General features: G+C 35.2%; 1 protein-coding gene across 3 annotated transcripts in view; it reads left to right on the top strand.

Moving 5' to 3' along the window:
* EPHA7 (EPH receptor A7) overlaps positions 1-17,033 on the top strand; it is a 152,523-nt gene that overhangs the window by 124,401 nt on the left and 11,089 nt on the right. For 2 of the 3 annotated variants that reach the window (XM_042825467.1, XM_042825461.1), the window contains exons 10-17: positions 1,518-1,643; positions 5,922-6,107; positions 6,671-6,732; positions 7,735-7,944; positions 9,040-9,189; positions 13,584-13,777; positions 14,841-14,996; positions 16,138-16,566. In XM_042825467.1, coding sequence (XP_042681401.1) covers positions 1,518-1,643; positions 5,922-6,107; positions 6,671-6,732; positions 7,735-7,944; positions 9,040-9,189; positions 13,584-13,777; positions 14,841-14,996; positions 16,138-16,252 — 1,199 coding nt within the window. In that variant the 3' untranslated portion in view covers positions 16,253-16,566. Of the gene's footprint in view, positions 1-1,517; positions 1,644-5,921; positions 6,108-6,670; positions 6,733-7,734; positions 7,945-9,039; positions 9,190-13,583; positions 13,778-14,840; positions 14,997-16,137; positions 16,567-17,033 lie in introns of those variants that run through there. The other variant, XM_042825455.1, reaches the window with a different exon arrangement.

The raw sequence follows: 17,033 nt of genomic DNA, 5'->3' as shown, positions 1-17,033 counted from the left end.
ATGACAACCTGAATAAAGAACCATCAGAGGACCATTTGAGATTCACAAGCTTACCTCCAATCCAGGCCTCTTATCAGAAATACAATGAGGATGGCTCATTCTCAACTCCTTGCCCAAAAGCATTATTATAGGAGTTTAATCTATTGATTTATTATCTTTTTCTGTGGTCTTTTTTTGGTTTAAAAAATATTTACATTTTTGAAAATCTGTAGCATTGTCGATACAATTGAAAGAACATTTGAGTACATAATATTGCAAGCAATAACTGGGCTTTGGTAACCCAAATAATCTGGGCAAAATCTTGAATAATTTTTCTATCTGCAAATTCATTAGATTTCTCAGTCAATTACTTTAGCTTTTTCTTCATACAAGTTTTTGATTTTATGTTTCTATCAATAATGCAATCTGACACATAAAAACATGTGATTACTAAGCCATTTTTCAATATATCTTGAAATTTAAAATATTTTACGATCAAATAAGAGATTACAAAGCAACTATAAATTATTTATGTTATGTATTGACTTTTGATCCAATTCATGTATATCAGTGCATCATTTAGCACTGGAACATTATTGCTTTTCCGTATTGAATTTTAATTTGCTGATTTAATTAAAACCCAGAACCGTAATCCTTGAGAGTCAAATTAATTTCATAAAAATTGCTTGGTTAATAGATTTTCAGGTTGCTCTACTTTCACCAGAAGTTTCTGCTTTCAAAAGAAAAGCAAATAATTTTCTTGCATCAGCAGGAAAAGGGAAACACTGCTTGCTGGCCAGAGCACTATGCTGCCTAAGTTACACTAAGAGCTGTATTGGAAAATGAGGGAGCAGAACCCAGGTGCTACATTTTATTCACTTAGGTCACTGGGAGAGAGGTAATTGTTCCACAGCATCTGCTTTCGCTTCCTGTGCCTTTACACATCGATTACAAGTGTTTCTTATGTTCATATTGTAGTGTAAGACACATACCTAAGGACATAAATTCCAAGAGGTGTGAATAATTTAACTTGGCTACTGCCAGAATCTGGAAATACATTGAATAGTTTAAACAAATTGCAGTAGGTAGAGGAGCTTTTCAAATCCCTGTAGAAGAAAGAGTTAACGTAAAGAAATGTTGTTTACTCAATCTGGGAAAGAGGGTAAGCTGTCTTTACACAGAAAAGAAAGCTTCACCTCCTTTATAACCTCCCCCCCCCCCCACACCTCACTTTACTTTTACTCCCACTCGGGCCATGTATTTTGTTCCATTGAATGTTATTTAATGTTTATTCTTTCACTCGGAGGTGTAGGTGAAAATGCTAATATTAGTCATTTTTAAAGCTGGGATTGTGCACTTGTGTCAGCATGCTTACAGACGATGCCTAAAACTGAAGTTGCCTCTCAGAGCGGCTGACTCAGGCGCTGTGGAAGCAGGCTCATTCTTCCAAGAAGCACTCTGCATAATGAAATTCCTGGGCTGACTGCATAATAAGTGCCTTTGCTTCATCACAGTCATGCTTTCTTACATCATTACAGTTAAATTTCCAGGCACCAAAACCTACATTGACCCTGAAACCTACGAGGACCCAAATAGAGCTGTCCATCAATTCGCCAAGGAGCTAGATGCCTCTTGTATTAAAATTGAGCGTGTGATTGGTGCAGGTAAGGCTGTCGTGGCTTCCTTATTCAACTGTTCCATTTAGCCAGGATGGAAACTCATACATCATAATGACAGGCAAATAATTATACCTCCTCTACAGAAGAACTTTTTGCATTCACCAGAGTGGTTAAGAGCAGTGAAGCTACTCTTGCTTCTAAAATGTAACAACAAACAGGGAAACAAAAAGCTAAGAACAGACACAAAAAAGGGTATATGTAGAATTAGTATATATATATTTAATAAATATATGAAAAATTCTGCTTGACATTGAAAGATGTGAGTTTTTAATTTCTATATGTACTGTTTAGCATGCTTTTTTTTTTGGGGGGGGGGGGAAAGTGATTCTGCTTTTATTATTTACTGCCAGAATAAATGGGTTAGGCATGATTGCAAATTCTGCTTGCTTTCCTATTGCAAAAGGTTTTTTGGCCTCTCATTTTTTCTTCATGTTAGTAAGAAAACTGGCTGCAGCACAAAATCTTACATACAGACTAGGAAGGTCTTGTTTCTGTAGAACAAAATCTTCCCTAAGGCTGTTTTCTGTTCTGCCATTTTTCTTTTTGATATTTTATGAAGACAAAAAGTTATTGTTTAACTTCTCGTGACTGATTGTAATTGCACCAGCATTACATTGCTTTTCTTCCTCTTGAACTGTCTACCACCTACTTAAGTCATGGTGTTCATGCTCTAAAAAAGCAGTTTCATTTGTTTGCATTAATAAGGTACGTGACATTTTTATTGCACTACTCTATGTAGTGAAATTAAATTTCTGTGGGTAAGAAAAATATCAAATACTTGGGATTCCTGGAGGAAATTTTCTTTTGCTTTCCTGTTGTTTTATAAAAATATTAGTAGAATACTTTTAAAATCACCCTGTAGTTTGGCATGACTGTAAATTACATAGTGCGGTATTATTTTAAAAGAGAATAATAAAGATCTCTAAAATAAGCTGTTTTAGCAGAAAAATCTTTACACTTAGAATTCACAACACATTTTTAAAGTAACCTCGCTCTTGTTGAATCATGTCTTTATCAAGGATTTGTACCATAGTAATTAACAACACTGCTTGAGAAAATTACTGTTTCAGATGAGTAAGATCATAAGAATCCCTAGTAATTTTCTGTGATGCTAGAATGGCAACATCTCTTCTAATAAACATGCAGTGTACAAGATTAAAAATCTAGATTAGCACAGAAAAATTACAGTTTTATCTTTTGCTTTGAGCTGAAAAACTATCAGCATTGCAAGAGTTCTGAACGTGATGATATGTTCAGTCGGATTTTCTGAAACCTTCTGAGCAAAATGCTGAAAATGCTTCACTTGCAAAAAGGATACAATTTGAGACACTAATATTTTCAGTATTATGGCAAAGGAAATCCACACTGTTAATTTTGTTGACAGATTAATTTATTTTTTATTTTAATTAGTATAACTGATAGCAAAAAAAATTTGTGAGAGTGGTCGTTCTAAAGAAAGTTATGTAGAAGTACTATGGTGAAGATACATTGTGTAGGGGGGTTTTAGCTGTGGCTTTACCCTATGAACATAGAGTGAAGTGAAATCTAATCTAGAAACAGTAGAACACTGAAGACTAAAAGAAGCAGCTGAAACTTGTATGTCAAAGGAGAGTGTAGAGTTGCTGCTAGTGACAGCACCAGAAAAGCCACTTAACAGTCTCAATGTGTACCAGCACTGCTGGCCACCTCACCTGTTGAGTAGTGCCCTGTCTCTCTCAGACAAACAGGCTGCAAGTATGTTTGTGCTCAATTTGCATGAGGGTTATGTTTTCTACTTGCCAACGTTTTCATTACCATCCTGCTGTGGCCACCTGTCTGATACAGATTATGGTGCCCGCTGTGTGGAGTCTTTGTTCCTATTGCAGATCCTTTGTCATAGCCTGCTCCTTGTTGACATGCTGAGCTAGTGGCTGTTAGCAGTGCAGTGTTCACACCCTTGTCATATTTTCTGGGTCCATTTTGGGCACCATTTCAGCTAACTGAAAGCTACTGCTTTGTTGGGAAAAAAAGTTATTTGGCTAGCAGCCTGTCCTGAAATGCATACTATACATGTACAAGTTTCTGGTTTGCCTGAGTATGAGTGATCTGCTTTTGGAAATCAATCCAAATCAGATCCCAGAGAGCTGGAAAGGATAGCTGGAAGACACTAAGGAAACCTTAGTGTCTTCCATGCCAAGTCTCCCAATTAGCTGGCATTGAAGTATCACATACAAACACATACATATACTCACGTCTTATGAGTACTCACGCAGCATGGGATAAAAACAGTTCCAGAAGGTACTCAGAGAGAAAATTGTTATCCTTTAGTCAGTTACTGTGGTTGGAGACTATGATTAAAGTGAATAGTGAATTCATTAATAGTCATCAACATTGCTAATGAAGCGCAGGAGGAAGGTTAAGGCACAAATCTGAGGACATGAGAAATCCATCAGCTGATCATTACGTATGTCCCTGCCTTTTAATATTCATAGCTGTGACTTGGGTGTTCATACCATAACTCCATTGCCTGAGTATAGTTGAGCCTAATGCCTCATCTGTTCAGGCAAAAACAACATCCTTCATCAGTCTGATTAGTTCAGATACAACACTGTGTTTAGAGTGGTATTTAGAATTGATGGAAGCTAACCTTAATTCAGCTAGCACAGAACAGAGAGAGAGGAATTTGGTTATGTATGCAATCATCTCCAGTGAGATTTGCAAAACTGGCAATTTGGAGTGGAGATTTGCCCAGACAAGTCAGTAGGAAATACGGTCTGGCCAAAGTTCTACTCCTGTGGGCTGGAGGGACTGCAAAGCTGAGGCGCAGGTGGTGTTTTTATCTTCTCTGAGCTCTGCTATTGGGAGTGTCAGGAAAATAGTAGTGCTGGAACAGTGATAATGTCTCAAACAAGATTTCTTAGCATTTATAAATTAGGACAATTAAGAATCTATCTCCTTAGGCACTTTACAGACACTCTTTCTGCTCTGCCATTCGCCATTTCCCAGCAGGTTTCTCAGGACCTCAGTTTATATCTCAAAAGGATTTTCTAATCAAACAGTCTATGTCAGTCTTTCCTAATTCTATCACTGTTTTTTTAGCTCATCCTAAAACATGTCTTAAATATAGGTGTGTCTGCATACTTCTGTATACTCAATAGCTTAATGTTAAGACATTCCACAGTCATGCTGGAGGTAAATGTCAGACTTGATTGGATTTGGAGGAGGAACTTGGTTCTTCCTCTCCCATACTCCGTGTAAAGTTTCAAGGTGCCAGACTACTAGAAGCTCTGCAGTGAATCTTTCCTTCTTGTTAGAAAGTATTTTGTTTATTCCCTGTAAAATATGTTATCACCATATTCTTGTGTATGTCCCAAGAAATTTTTCTTTCTGGCTACAGAACAGGGATTTCTCTTTTTCTCCTTGCTGACGCTGCTGTGAGGCAAGGGGCAATCCTTAAATCTTTCACAATCTGAATAATAATAATAATGAGATGTATGTACTGACACTGAGATCCACATCTCATATAGGTCAATGCACTTTCCTGTCCAAATAAGTCCAATTGCTTCTCTCCTAAATTACAGTTGCTGAGACCTTTTTATTATTATTATTATTATTATTGTTCTTGCAGATTAGCCTTTTTTTTTTTTCACATGCTTCTTCAAGTTGCAATTATCTTTTAATTTAGAAACCTTTTACGGAATTCCAGCATTTGCTTGTGTTTGTTTAATGTAACAAAAACATTATAATTCACACCTTAAATTTTATAATCTGCAAAGTAAATTATCCTTCTTGAAATTAATAATGTAGTGCTTCATTTAACGCCGTAACAATGTTAAATTAAAAACAGCTTTGAAAGAGGTGTCTTTTAAAAAGGGGGAAAAAAAAGAATCTTAACAATAGTGATGAAACCATCTAGAACTGAAGGATATTTTCACTTCAAATGGTGTTATTTCTGTAGTAGTATTTTCTTATGAAATAAACTTCATTTTTATTTCCTATTTTTGGAAAAAAAAAAAAAAAGAGCAATAAATTACTAAAAAGTGTTTTACAAGGATTGAGACAGCAATGCTGTAGAATGTAGGTTTAACTTCATATGTTTGTTCTGCTATGTATTCGCTCTGCAGTTAATGGGGAGCATGTGCCTGACTTTGTTCCTAAGTAATCCATTTAAAATACGAATGTTCATACGCTAAATTTAAACATATACTTAAGCAGCTAGTGGAATCAAGGCCTGTAAAGAGTATTGATATTAGAGTAATTCATTGTTGATCTACTTCATTTTAGGAGAGTTTGGTGAAGTGTGCAGTGGACGTCTAAAGCTTCCTGGCAAGAGAGATGTTGCAGTAGCCATAAAAACTCTGAAGGTTGGCTACACTGAAAAGCAAAGGAGAGATTTCCTGTGTGAAGCAAGCATCATGGGACAATTTGACCACCCCAATGTTGTTCACTTAGAAGGAGTTGTTACCAGAGGTAAGCAGCAGCTTAATCTGTCAGTCAGATAACAACCTAATGGCAGAAATTACTTTAGTTTATTCATTGTCAAAGATTTAAATTATAAATAGGGTGCACAGTCCTAATGGATTTTCTCCTGATGCGTAACTAACTAAAACAATGCCTACTTCATGCTACAAGCTGAGGAAAAAAATTAAGATGCGTGCATGATTAAAAGATGAAGTACTTTGAAATACATTATTTTTCTTGTTTCATTTAGCCTCAAAGACCATGCAGAGAGATAAGGTTTCTTATGTCCTTTTATATTATCTGAAGTGTCATTATTCCAGAGTCCTGTTCACACAGCAGGAGTCAGGAGAACACATTGACATTTTGATTTGTACAGTTTAATTTTGTGAATCATGACCACGTTCCATGCAGACATTTAAGAACTTATTAGAGCTCAAAAACAGTGCTGGAGGCTTCTGAAATGCTCATGTCTCGACAATTCAGTCCTTCAAAGAAATAATATTTTTTATCAAAAAAAGGCAGTCCATTTTTATTATGGTTTCTCAAAGAAAATGTGCCTTTATTTCTTTCAGGGAAACCAGTTATGATTGTAATAGAATATATGGAAAATGGGGCATTGGATGCATTTCTTAGGGTAAGTACCAAAATGAAAATATGTAAAAACATACCTTGTTATTTATATGTATGTGTATGTCTGTATATACATATGTATATAATATGTGTTTTATGTTTGCATGTGTATGTAGTTATATGTATACATGCATGACAGTAATACAATAAAAGGCCTTTTCAGGTTGAAATTGAATTTGTTGAATATTAGCAGTTCTTGATCCTTTACAGCAGAGTAAGATCAGAAATCAGAAGATCAAACAGGATCATATGGAAACATTCTAAGAATTTAAGTGATTTAATGTGGTATAGAAATGGTGGAACTTAGTACTGCCACCAGCTAAATTGAGACCACTGATGCTTGAAGCTCAATTTTCTACCTTTTTTTTTTTTTTTTTTTTTTTAACATGGCAGAAATGAATAAAGAATCCCTAAATGAGCTATAGTCATGTTTAAAGAAGAGCACAGGAAAAAGAAAAACAAGTTGAAAAGCATTTAAAGTTTATGGATGTTTGTTTTGAACCAGTCAGTTATTACTCCTTACCAGCTGTAAAACAGTGTGTACCACCCTATAGAGAATGGAATTACATATGTACTATATGTAAAAATTATATGTACATACATTTCAGGCTATTAAAAAAATATTGGTTGCTTGGATTCTAAAAGTAGACAATTCTTATTTTCTTGGCAAATACAGTTATTCTTAGAAATGAAGAGCATAAAAACAAACTATGAAGAGTTGTTTCATGAGGTAAGCTTTCTTAAAAAAAGACTTGCCATGAGTTAGTGAGAATTTTACTGGAATTGCTGAGTTTTGTTGTTTCTAGTACGTGAGCTACTCGTACATTTCTTAACTGGATGTACTGCTCTATGTCTGAAACAAAATATAACTTGCATTTGAAATGAGATTCTTTGCCCTAAGATGAACTGTCTCATGTAAATAATTAGAAATCTAAAATTGTAAAAATCATTCTTATTTCTTTTATCAGCTATATTAATAAGAATTGCCATTCTTTTTTCCCTCCAGAAACATGATGGGCAATTTACAGTCATTCAGCTGGTGGGAATGCTGAGGGGAATTGCTGCTGGAATGAGATATTTGGCCGATATGGGATATGTACACAGGGATCTTGCAGCACGCAATATTCTTGTCAACAGCAACCTTGTTTGTAAAGTATCAGACTTTGGCCTTTCCAGAGTCATAGAAGATGATCCAGAAGCCGTTTACACTACCACTGTGAGAGAAATTTATATGTTTATGTATTTTTAATCATTTAAAGATATAGTTACTAAGAAGCATATATTCTGACAAGCAGAGAAAAAAGAAATACATTAGTTCCTTGAGAAATGGAAAACAGTGAAATGGAAGATAGTCTCTGCAGAAATCTGGCTCTAAGTAGAATTAGATATTTTTGCAAGAGCATGTATATTTATTTAGTAGAGATCTAAATATTTTGTACAGTATCTTCATTATTCCTTTCCACATAATTCTCTGTTTGAATGCGTATAGAAGTTTGAATCATAGAAAGGTTAATCACCTCACCTAATATGAATCAGTTAAAATACTTGTAGGGTATTATTATTTTTCAGAGTAGATTTTATCTTAGCAAAAAGTTGACTAGCTTGAGGCAAGATTGTGACAAAGCTTAACTCCCGTGTTTTCCCTTGCTTTTGGATGGGATGTTTTTCTTAAACAACCATTCATCAGGCACACTATGCTCTTTATTCTTTTGTTGAGCTATCTTCCCTTTTCTATCAGTGAGGCCTTGTAGTACCTACCTTTTCATGCTGAGTAAAGAAGGGGCCCCTGGAATCTGCTCTGACAGGCACAGGGATCTGGGAAACTGCAAAGGTATTCAGGGGTGTCACTCCTGCCACGGGGCTCTAGCTGGGATCCTGGTTTTAAAGTGCCAGACTGAGATTTCAGGAGAGCCAAATGACAATTCCATGGGATTTATATACACAGAATGAGATTCCTGTCCCTTAACTTCAGTCACCCAGGAGTTAAATGTCGAGTTTAAATCAGACATCTCAGCAGCCCCTTAAAATCAAGGGGAGAAGAGAAGCACTTACAGAGAAATTCACCCAACTTAGCCTAGACAGGTGCCTAAGTTTCTACAGTCCAAGTGATTAAGAGCTTAAGACTCTTGAAGATTCTGCAATCAGTAAACTATGATAAATTGTGTAAGTGCTGACTTTGATGTTGGTAGAAGTAATTATAAATGCATTCTAAGAAAGATGGTGTAGAATGGTATGGAAATTTGTGGCAGAAAAGTACTTTTTTTCTTTTCTTTTCTTTTTTTTCTTTCTCTTTTTTTTTTTTTTAACATAGGGTGGAAAAATTCCAGTGAGATGGACAGCTCCAGAGGCCATCCAGTACCGCAAATTCACATCAGCCAGTGATGTATGGAGTTATGGAATCGTTATGTGGGAAGTAATGTCTTACGGAGAACGGCCTTACTGGGATATGTCCAATCAAGATGTAGGTCATACTTTGTAAGAGCACGTGAGCACACAAATATTACATATTTTAAATGCATACACATATTTCACCATTCATGAATGTAATTTTATTTCAGGAAGAGACAGTAGGGTTCTTAGAAAAAGTTACAGAGCTTTCATTTTTCAACTTAATCTTTAAATCTTTCTTCTTCTATGTGGATATTATGGTTTTTGTCCCAAGTTTAAAGTAAAATTGGAACATCAAAAATAGTAATATTTGCACTTCACCTTATTATACTTAAGCATAAAAGGAACTAATTTTTTCCAATGAAAAATTAATTCTGAGGTTTCTGACCTCAGAACAATGATTAATAGTTGGAAAAAGTTGTTAAAAATTGAGTGGCAGTTAATGACCTACATTTTAAAGTTAATTATGCTGATTTCACGGTATCTTTGTTTGCATAAAATATGACCTAGAGCAACAGGTCAGCAGTAATAGAACAGATAGGTGTTAATATTGGTCTCTGACAAGACTATCTATTCATATAGAAAGTATACAGGGAAAATCTGCGCAGATGAGAAAGATGTCAGAAGGATTCACATTTAAATTTCTTTGGGTTGGGGGCTTGAGTTTCTTTTTTATTATAATTATTATTTTATTTTTTGATTGAATGATAGACATTGAAGTTTAAAAAAATGATGAAAGTGTAAATGATGAGTCAGTTTTGCACAGTGCAAAGTTGTTAATATTTGACAGGTCTCAGTGTCAAAGATTTCATGGACTGTCAAAATATGGGCAAACAAGTCCTTGGGGCAGAGAAAGAGAAATATTTACATTCCCTAGACACCCAGAAGATTTTCATTTCTTTTGACACCTTCCTTCTGTACTAGATTCAAACATAAAAGAAGTCTGACAGGAATATAAGATGCCTCAAAGGCAAACCTTACCTGTCTTTCAAGGAACAATAAGGAACAACTTTTAAATAGTGGAAATTCCAATATCTTTGTGCTCCTTGATGTATTCTAGAAAGTATTCCTTCTAAAGAAAACTGCAAATAAAGCAAATCAATTATAATTTCTTATAAAATAGCTAATTGCAGTTTCTCACAGTTCCACCTATTTTTAACATTTACATAATAATTTTCAGTGGCATGTAAATAAAAGATGCATTGATTATTTGTTAAAAATAATTTCAAATATTTTTGTATGTTTTGATCTTTATAAACATGTCCTGAAACATACCTTGCAAAACATATACACATTCAATCAACAATATAAAGAAATCCATTATGCAAAAATGTATAATCATCATTTTACTATTTTTTTTATTCTCCTTCACAGTTATCAGTGAGAATATTTAACTCTAAGCAAAAATACTGAACATGTCTTTTCTCATTTTGCTTAGATGCCCAGGCAGTTTATATGTCTTAAGTGCATTGTTTTGTTTAAATGTGAATGTAATCATGGATGGGATCAGATCTCTGTCTGAATTTGCATCTTTTGAAGACACCTGTTTAATCCCACTCCTCTTCCTTTAAGTCATTGTTTTAGAATGATAAAGAATAGTGATTATTGTTGCAATCTCTCTTAAAGCTTATACTGTGCTAGTAACAGGTGCCTTCATACAGTTTAGCTTCTACACTTTTCTTTCTGTGCTTTACTCTATTCTCCTATTAGAATGCCAATATTTGCTAGTTCTTTTACTAGTGCTGGTGTGGATTAATTCTTCAGAAAAGGGTAAGAATTTAGATTTACTTTTTTTTTTAATTTGCTGCACTCCTGGATTTATTATTATCAACACTAGTATTTTTATTATTATTACTACATAACCAGAAACAGTGTGATAACCACAAACCAACATTTGATTGTCCCACTATGCTTAATTTTTCTCTGGTCTTTGACAGCAACCAACACAGACATTGAACAGTCCTGACCCTCTTTGAATTGACTTTACATTCTCAGATAGCCAGATTATGAGAGAAGCATAACTGATTCTCAGCAGCAATCTGTTTTCTCTCTCTCTTTTTTTTTCCCAAAAGCAGAATTCAAAAAACAAATTGTGGCAAATGTAGACAATATAAATCAGTTCCATTAAGGAGAACTTCAGCTGTGCTCTTTGTAGCTTTGCTTGTATGGAAACATGTATGTTCCTAAATCCATTTCTTTATTTCTGAATACTGAATTTTAGAATGCCACCCCCACCTTTCTAAACAGAGTATATACTGGTATCCTTCAAATTGTCTCAGTTTTGTAAAAACTTAAAAACAAGCAAAAAGACACATACATTACTTTACTTATATTTTGGAATCTTTTTACAGTGTTTTAGGTGTTTCCAGCTATTCCATCCATCCATGAGTAGATAACTCATTCATTTATATTTCTCCAAGTTTCATGCTTCATATACATTTTGCTCAGCATATACATCAAAGAAGCTGATTCTGTGGTCTTTTAAAAATATCATACCTTGATTCCTATCTCTCTAGTTTCTTTTGGGACTGTAGTGAACATGAAAAAGTGTTCATGTATTCACTATCCCTTAATGGGATAGAATCTGGTTTGTTATTTCAAAGTTCCTTGAATAATTTGATGTTGGTTTTGCTGTTGGGATTATCTACTTTTTCAGTGGTTGTTTCTGACCTCTTAAATAAGTGCTTCGTACATATGTATCATACATACTATCTTTTATCCTTTAGAAGAACTTTTCCTAGAGATTTCTGATTTACTTCTCATAGCATGCCAGTTTTCCTATACACACTGTAGCTTATTTTAACTTTTCACTTCACTGCTACTCTTGATTGAGAAGAGCTGTTTTATTTTTCCTTTTAGTTCTATTGCAAAAGATCGTGCATTTTATTTTTAATGGTTTGGTTTTTTTCATTTATAGTATTGTTTTTGCAATTTCTGTGTTGTTCTCCTGCTGAAATCCTCTCTTCCCGCACTGTCTGACAGATAACTTCACTGTCACTTAAAGGTCACCACACTCATTCTTCCAGGTGTGGATGTTACTGCAGGAATTGAATATTTCTCAGTCATTTTTGAGATAGTATAGTATTGTCATTCTAAATGTACAGATAGAATGCTGAGGCCCAGGGAGAGGAGACAACCTCTCCGAGGTCAGAAGGGCATCCTGTGACACAAGCTTGCCAGTGAATAAGTGCCATGTCTGTGGAATATATGTCCTCTTTTCACAAAACTTCATTTCTGAAAAAAAGGTTTTGATAGAATCATGGATTTTAGCCAGCTTTTTTGAAGGTCATTTTGTGTTCTTTGCAGTTCTGTCTACTTTGCAGTCCGCTGCTTTTATATTTTCTCACACAACCTATGGAATATCTTATATCTGAGGTTATTATTTTCACTAAACCTTGGATATTCACCAACTTCATTTATCATACTAGATCTGTTTCCTAGGGCTAACTCCAGAACAGCTTCTGATCTTGCTTTCTGTAAAAGGTGAGGGAGAACACAGTACTGTGCGCTACCTTTCAAGAACAAGCACCATTCCTTAGCAATTCTAATACTGCTATGTCAGTCAATGTCAATATACTTGAAATCCCCCATGAAAAATGTTTTAGTCCTTTTTCACAAGTTTTTCTTATCTGCATTGCTTCCTGATGTGCTTTCTTATCCTACTCTCAAGGTTTACAGCAGTTTTTCTCTGATTTTACTTTAACCATTTTTCTTTCTCACTTAAATCCAAATGAACTTTGCAAAGGAAGTTGATGAGTGAATGTAATTCTTGGTTCAGATGTTGGTGATTTTCTTCAATTATACTCGTTTGGCAATCTTTTTTATTACATCTAACTTACTGTTAAGGTGATATGTTAAAATACCATTCAGCTAGGTCTTCACCCGCATGACACATTTTTACTACTTTATCATTAAGCTAACATGGCTAGACATAGAATACAACTTTTTTTCCTAACAATTACTATCTGCTAAGCATTTTTCTTGGATCCTTTTTAGAGTATTTTCAGGCTTTTTATATTTTATATGTGTATGCACAGATCCCTATCCACTTACAAGTCGGTTGCTTCTACCACATACTCATAAAGGCCTTGGGGCAAGTAATAACACTTTCTGAAATAACTCCATTTATCAATCTATCTGTTACTCCCTTAGTGAATTTAATTGTTGCTCCCTGCTGCTCACTTGACTAGATAATAGAGCTATGTTCCCCACATACAGAACAGTATTTTTATTAAGCCCAAAGATAAGATCAGGAAACTATTTGAAAAAATAAAGGCTAGTGTCAAAACAAAAGTTTCATATTTTTGCAATGCTGGTGGCAAATTTTAGTTTACTGATTAAACTTATTATTATTATTATTATTATTGCTATTATCATAATTACTATTGTGTATCTCTTGTACAAGGTAGCAAAAATTTATTTCTTAAATATCCTTTAATGAAAAATGACCGTTATCTTGGCTACTAGGTTATAAAAGCAATCGAAGAAGGCTATCGTTTGCCAGCACCCATGGATTGCCCAGCAGGACTACACCAGCTGATGCTAGACTGCTGGCAGAAAGAACGTGGTGAAAGGCCAAAGTTTGAGCAGATAGTTGGTATTCTGGACAAAATGATTAGGAATCCAAACAGCTTGAAAACCCCTCTGGGAACTTGTAGCAGGTAAGAAAATCTTCAGTGAGTGCTCGTATGATGATGTGCATGGCTGGGTTCTGGATGTTCTGGTTGGTGGCTGGTTCCAGTTCATACTTGCTCCATGTGTCTCTCAGTTCTTCCTTTCTTCTGTTCCCTGTTCTTCCCATCCCTTATTCACCTTCCTTTTGTACAACACTGAACTAAACCAAAAGGGACTTTTCATAAAAAATAACCAAAATAAAGAAAGTAAATACTGTGGAACTAACACACTTCTCAGTAAACTGCTGCCTGCTCACCAGTCTTTCCACTACCAGCAGTCTTTGTTTTCCCTGTTTCTTAAAATCTGTTGTAGTTTCATATTATGCATCCCTTGCCTAGCAGGAACTCATACAGTAGAAATTTATGCTTTTGTTTGGCCAAAGTACTTTGACTTGCTACACTTGAGGATTTTACCTTTAGTATTCTGGCTTTATTGCCTTTCAGTGATTGCATCTCATTGTACTTCATGATACAGCTTTTAATGACTTCTTCATAAAATTCAGGTGATTTATTTAATCATGGTAATCTTTTGATTCACAAGCTAGATCAAATGCACTAGGGAATCAGCTTGCCTGTGTTCCGTTCCCAGTTCTTCTACTGACTGATTTGCTCTGTGACCTTAAGCAACTTACTTTGTGTCTCTGATCTTTCCCTGTCTTTGTTTTGTCTCATCCAGTTGAATAATGGGAATAGTTACTGATACATTCTCTAAGATGCTTTAAAAATAGTATCTTTATTTTACTCAGCAACTTCAGTTACAGTTGCTATCATGCTAGGTTGGTATATTGTTGATAAAAAATAGTTCATTAGGCTGTTGTTGCTCACTCTGACCTCTCATCTTTTACATGAATAAGTTTAGGAAATACATATTGTGAGCTACAGTGTAGTCAGAGCTATTCACAGAATAATCTAGCCTGTTTATAAAGACCTATTACTTCCTACTCTTGAAGTTTTGAATACCCCAAACTTATTTGACTCTCACCTTGCTAAATACTCCCTGATGTTTAACTCTCTTTGGAAACAACTTACTTTCCTTTTTCCTTCTCCATAGACCAATTAGCCCTCTTCTGGACCAGAACACTCCCGATTTTACCACTTTCTGCTCCGTAGGCGAATGGTTACAAGCTATTAAGATGGAAAGATATAAGGATAATTTCACAGCAGCAGGCTACAACTCTCTTGAATCAGTTGCCAGGATGACTATTGAGTAAGTTAGTACTGGGCATGTTTAACTTGCATTTAGGGAACTTCTAGGTAAAATAACACACAATGTTCAATTCAAAAACTTTATCCTGAGTACAAACAAAGTACTTGGGGTTAAGTCAGAAGGTTTAGCAGCTCATGATGTTGAAATAGAGCATCCCATAGAAGGGCAATTACCCTTCTACCTATGTGTGGGCATCACTTTATTCTCCATTTTTTGAGACTAACTGAAATAATAACGAGGCTAGAATTTGAGGAAGAATTTGGCCCATTTTGAAGTATGTATGTATAGGAAAATAACCACTTTTTTTCCTCTCTCTAATTGGTGTATTTTTCCAGATGTGTACTAGGAAGATGTGGATCTTTCTTCTAATTGGCTGGGAGCTGTCTGTGTCCTTCAGGAATTGACTTTGCATTAGTATAAAAGACTGTAGAAGCAAAATAGTTTTCTGAAGGCAGGCATGGCCAGTATTGGCACTGCTGTCTTAAACAGTTCTTGACACCCTGAAAACAAAGTTGTTATTCTGGTAGTAGCCAATCACTTGCTATGCCTTTTATAGAGCAATGCTTTTCCAGACAAGTTTGAAACAATATTCTCAAGCTTCCAGCTCCACTCTTGTCTACCTGGTAACACTGGGGGCCTCAGTCTATATCCTGACCCAAAAGATAGTGGATCAGTAGCACTACTAGTGATGGAATTGAAACAGCCTTTTTCATTTGCACGATGGGTATGAATCAATATGCAAAGGCTTTCACTAGACATCTCTTCAGGAAGCAGAATGTAACTTCCCAAATCTTATATTTATACATAACTTTTATCTTGAAAGCCTCCAAGAGTATTGTACAAGAGAAGTGTCTCTTCCTTTGGGTGTCCTTAAAAGCCACAGTAAATGATTATCATAGTGCAAAACCTCATTTTCAGGTGTGGGCACATAAGGCAGTGTAATTACATGACACATGCCATGCAATTACACTCCTCACTGAAGATCTATGTGGACTTTACAGTACTGAGCTGAGGTTCTGGTACAGCTTCAGTGTTAGAAACCTGTAGCCCAGACCACTATATAGCTTTAACTCACAATTGATTACCATACAGTAGCAGTCTAAGTTGAAAAATTAACAATGTACGCATTTGTCTTCTCCAGGGATGTGATGAGTTTAGGGATCACGTTGGTTGGTCATCAAAAGAAAATCATGAGCAGCATTCAGACTATGAGAGCACAAATGCTACATTTACACGGCACTGGCATCCAAGTGTGATAGACATTTCTCCCTTATGAGGGAGGTGACAGACTGAGAGAACAGCACTGGCCTTCAGTATATATAAAGTGCTACTAGAAGACACTTGATTTCCTGGGTCCTTCCTGCAGTGAATAGAAGAGCTACAAGAAGCACCTACAGACTTGAACTCCTAAGTGCCACCAGAATTTATGAAAAGGGAATTAGGATCCACCAGTGGTGGCAAGGAAAACAGCAGTGACAATAAACAAAGTACTACCTGAATAAACATACAAACACCTTGAGCTCTCTAACCTCCTTTTTATCTAAAAGACTTTTTAAATGTACATAAAAATTTTAAAAAGAATATATTTGTCAGATAAAATCATGATATTATTGTTGAATTCAACAAAATATTTTCCTTAAATCTGTGATTTCTGAATCTTTTTTTAATCATTTGTGTTTATTCTTCATAAAGACTTTCTTTTAGTATGATGTTTATATCTTTGGACCTTTTTAGTGCTAATTCTATGACACATTACTACACTGGGTACCTCTGAAGGATTATTTGAGTTCCTAGAGATTTAAGAAGCATGACCAAGCAATGTATATCTGTCCCAGCTTCGGTATCCTTTCGTGCCATTTACTTTTCTTAAATCAACACCGTATTGACATGACTAGCTAATTGGCAGGGAGTCAGGATAATGCAAGTTGCCAAGAGCTCTGATATTTTTTAAAGAATTTTTTAAGGTTACACATATACTATCTTTTAAAAGAAAATAAAAGAAAAAAAAAAAAAAAAAAAAAAAAAAAAAAAAAAAAA

Source organism: Centrocercus urophasianus, unplaced genomic scaffold (genome assembly GCF_019232065.1).
Source record: "Centrocercus urophasianus isolate 14NV4802_14NV808 unplaced genomic scaffold, USGS_Curo_1.0 seq_10, whole genome shotgun sequence".
Taxonomy (NCBI): domain Eukaryota; kingdom Metazoa; phylum Chordata; class Aves; order Galliformes; family Phasianidae; genus Centrocercus; species Centrocercus urophasianus.
The sequence above is the reverse complement of the archived record's forward strand: the minus strand, read 5'-3'. Positions and strand labels throughout refer to the sequence as shown.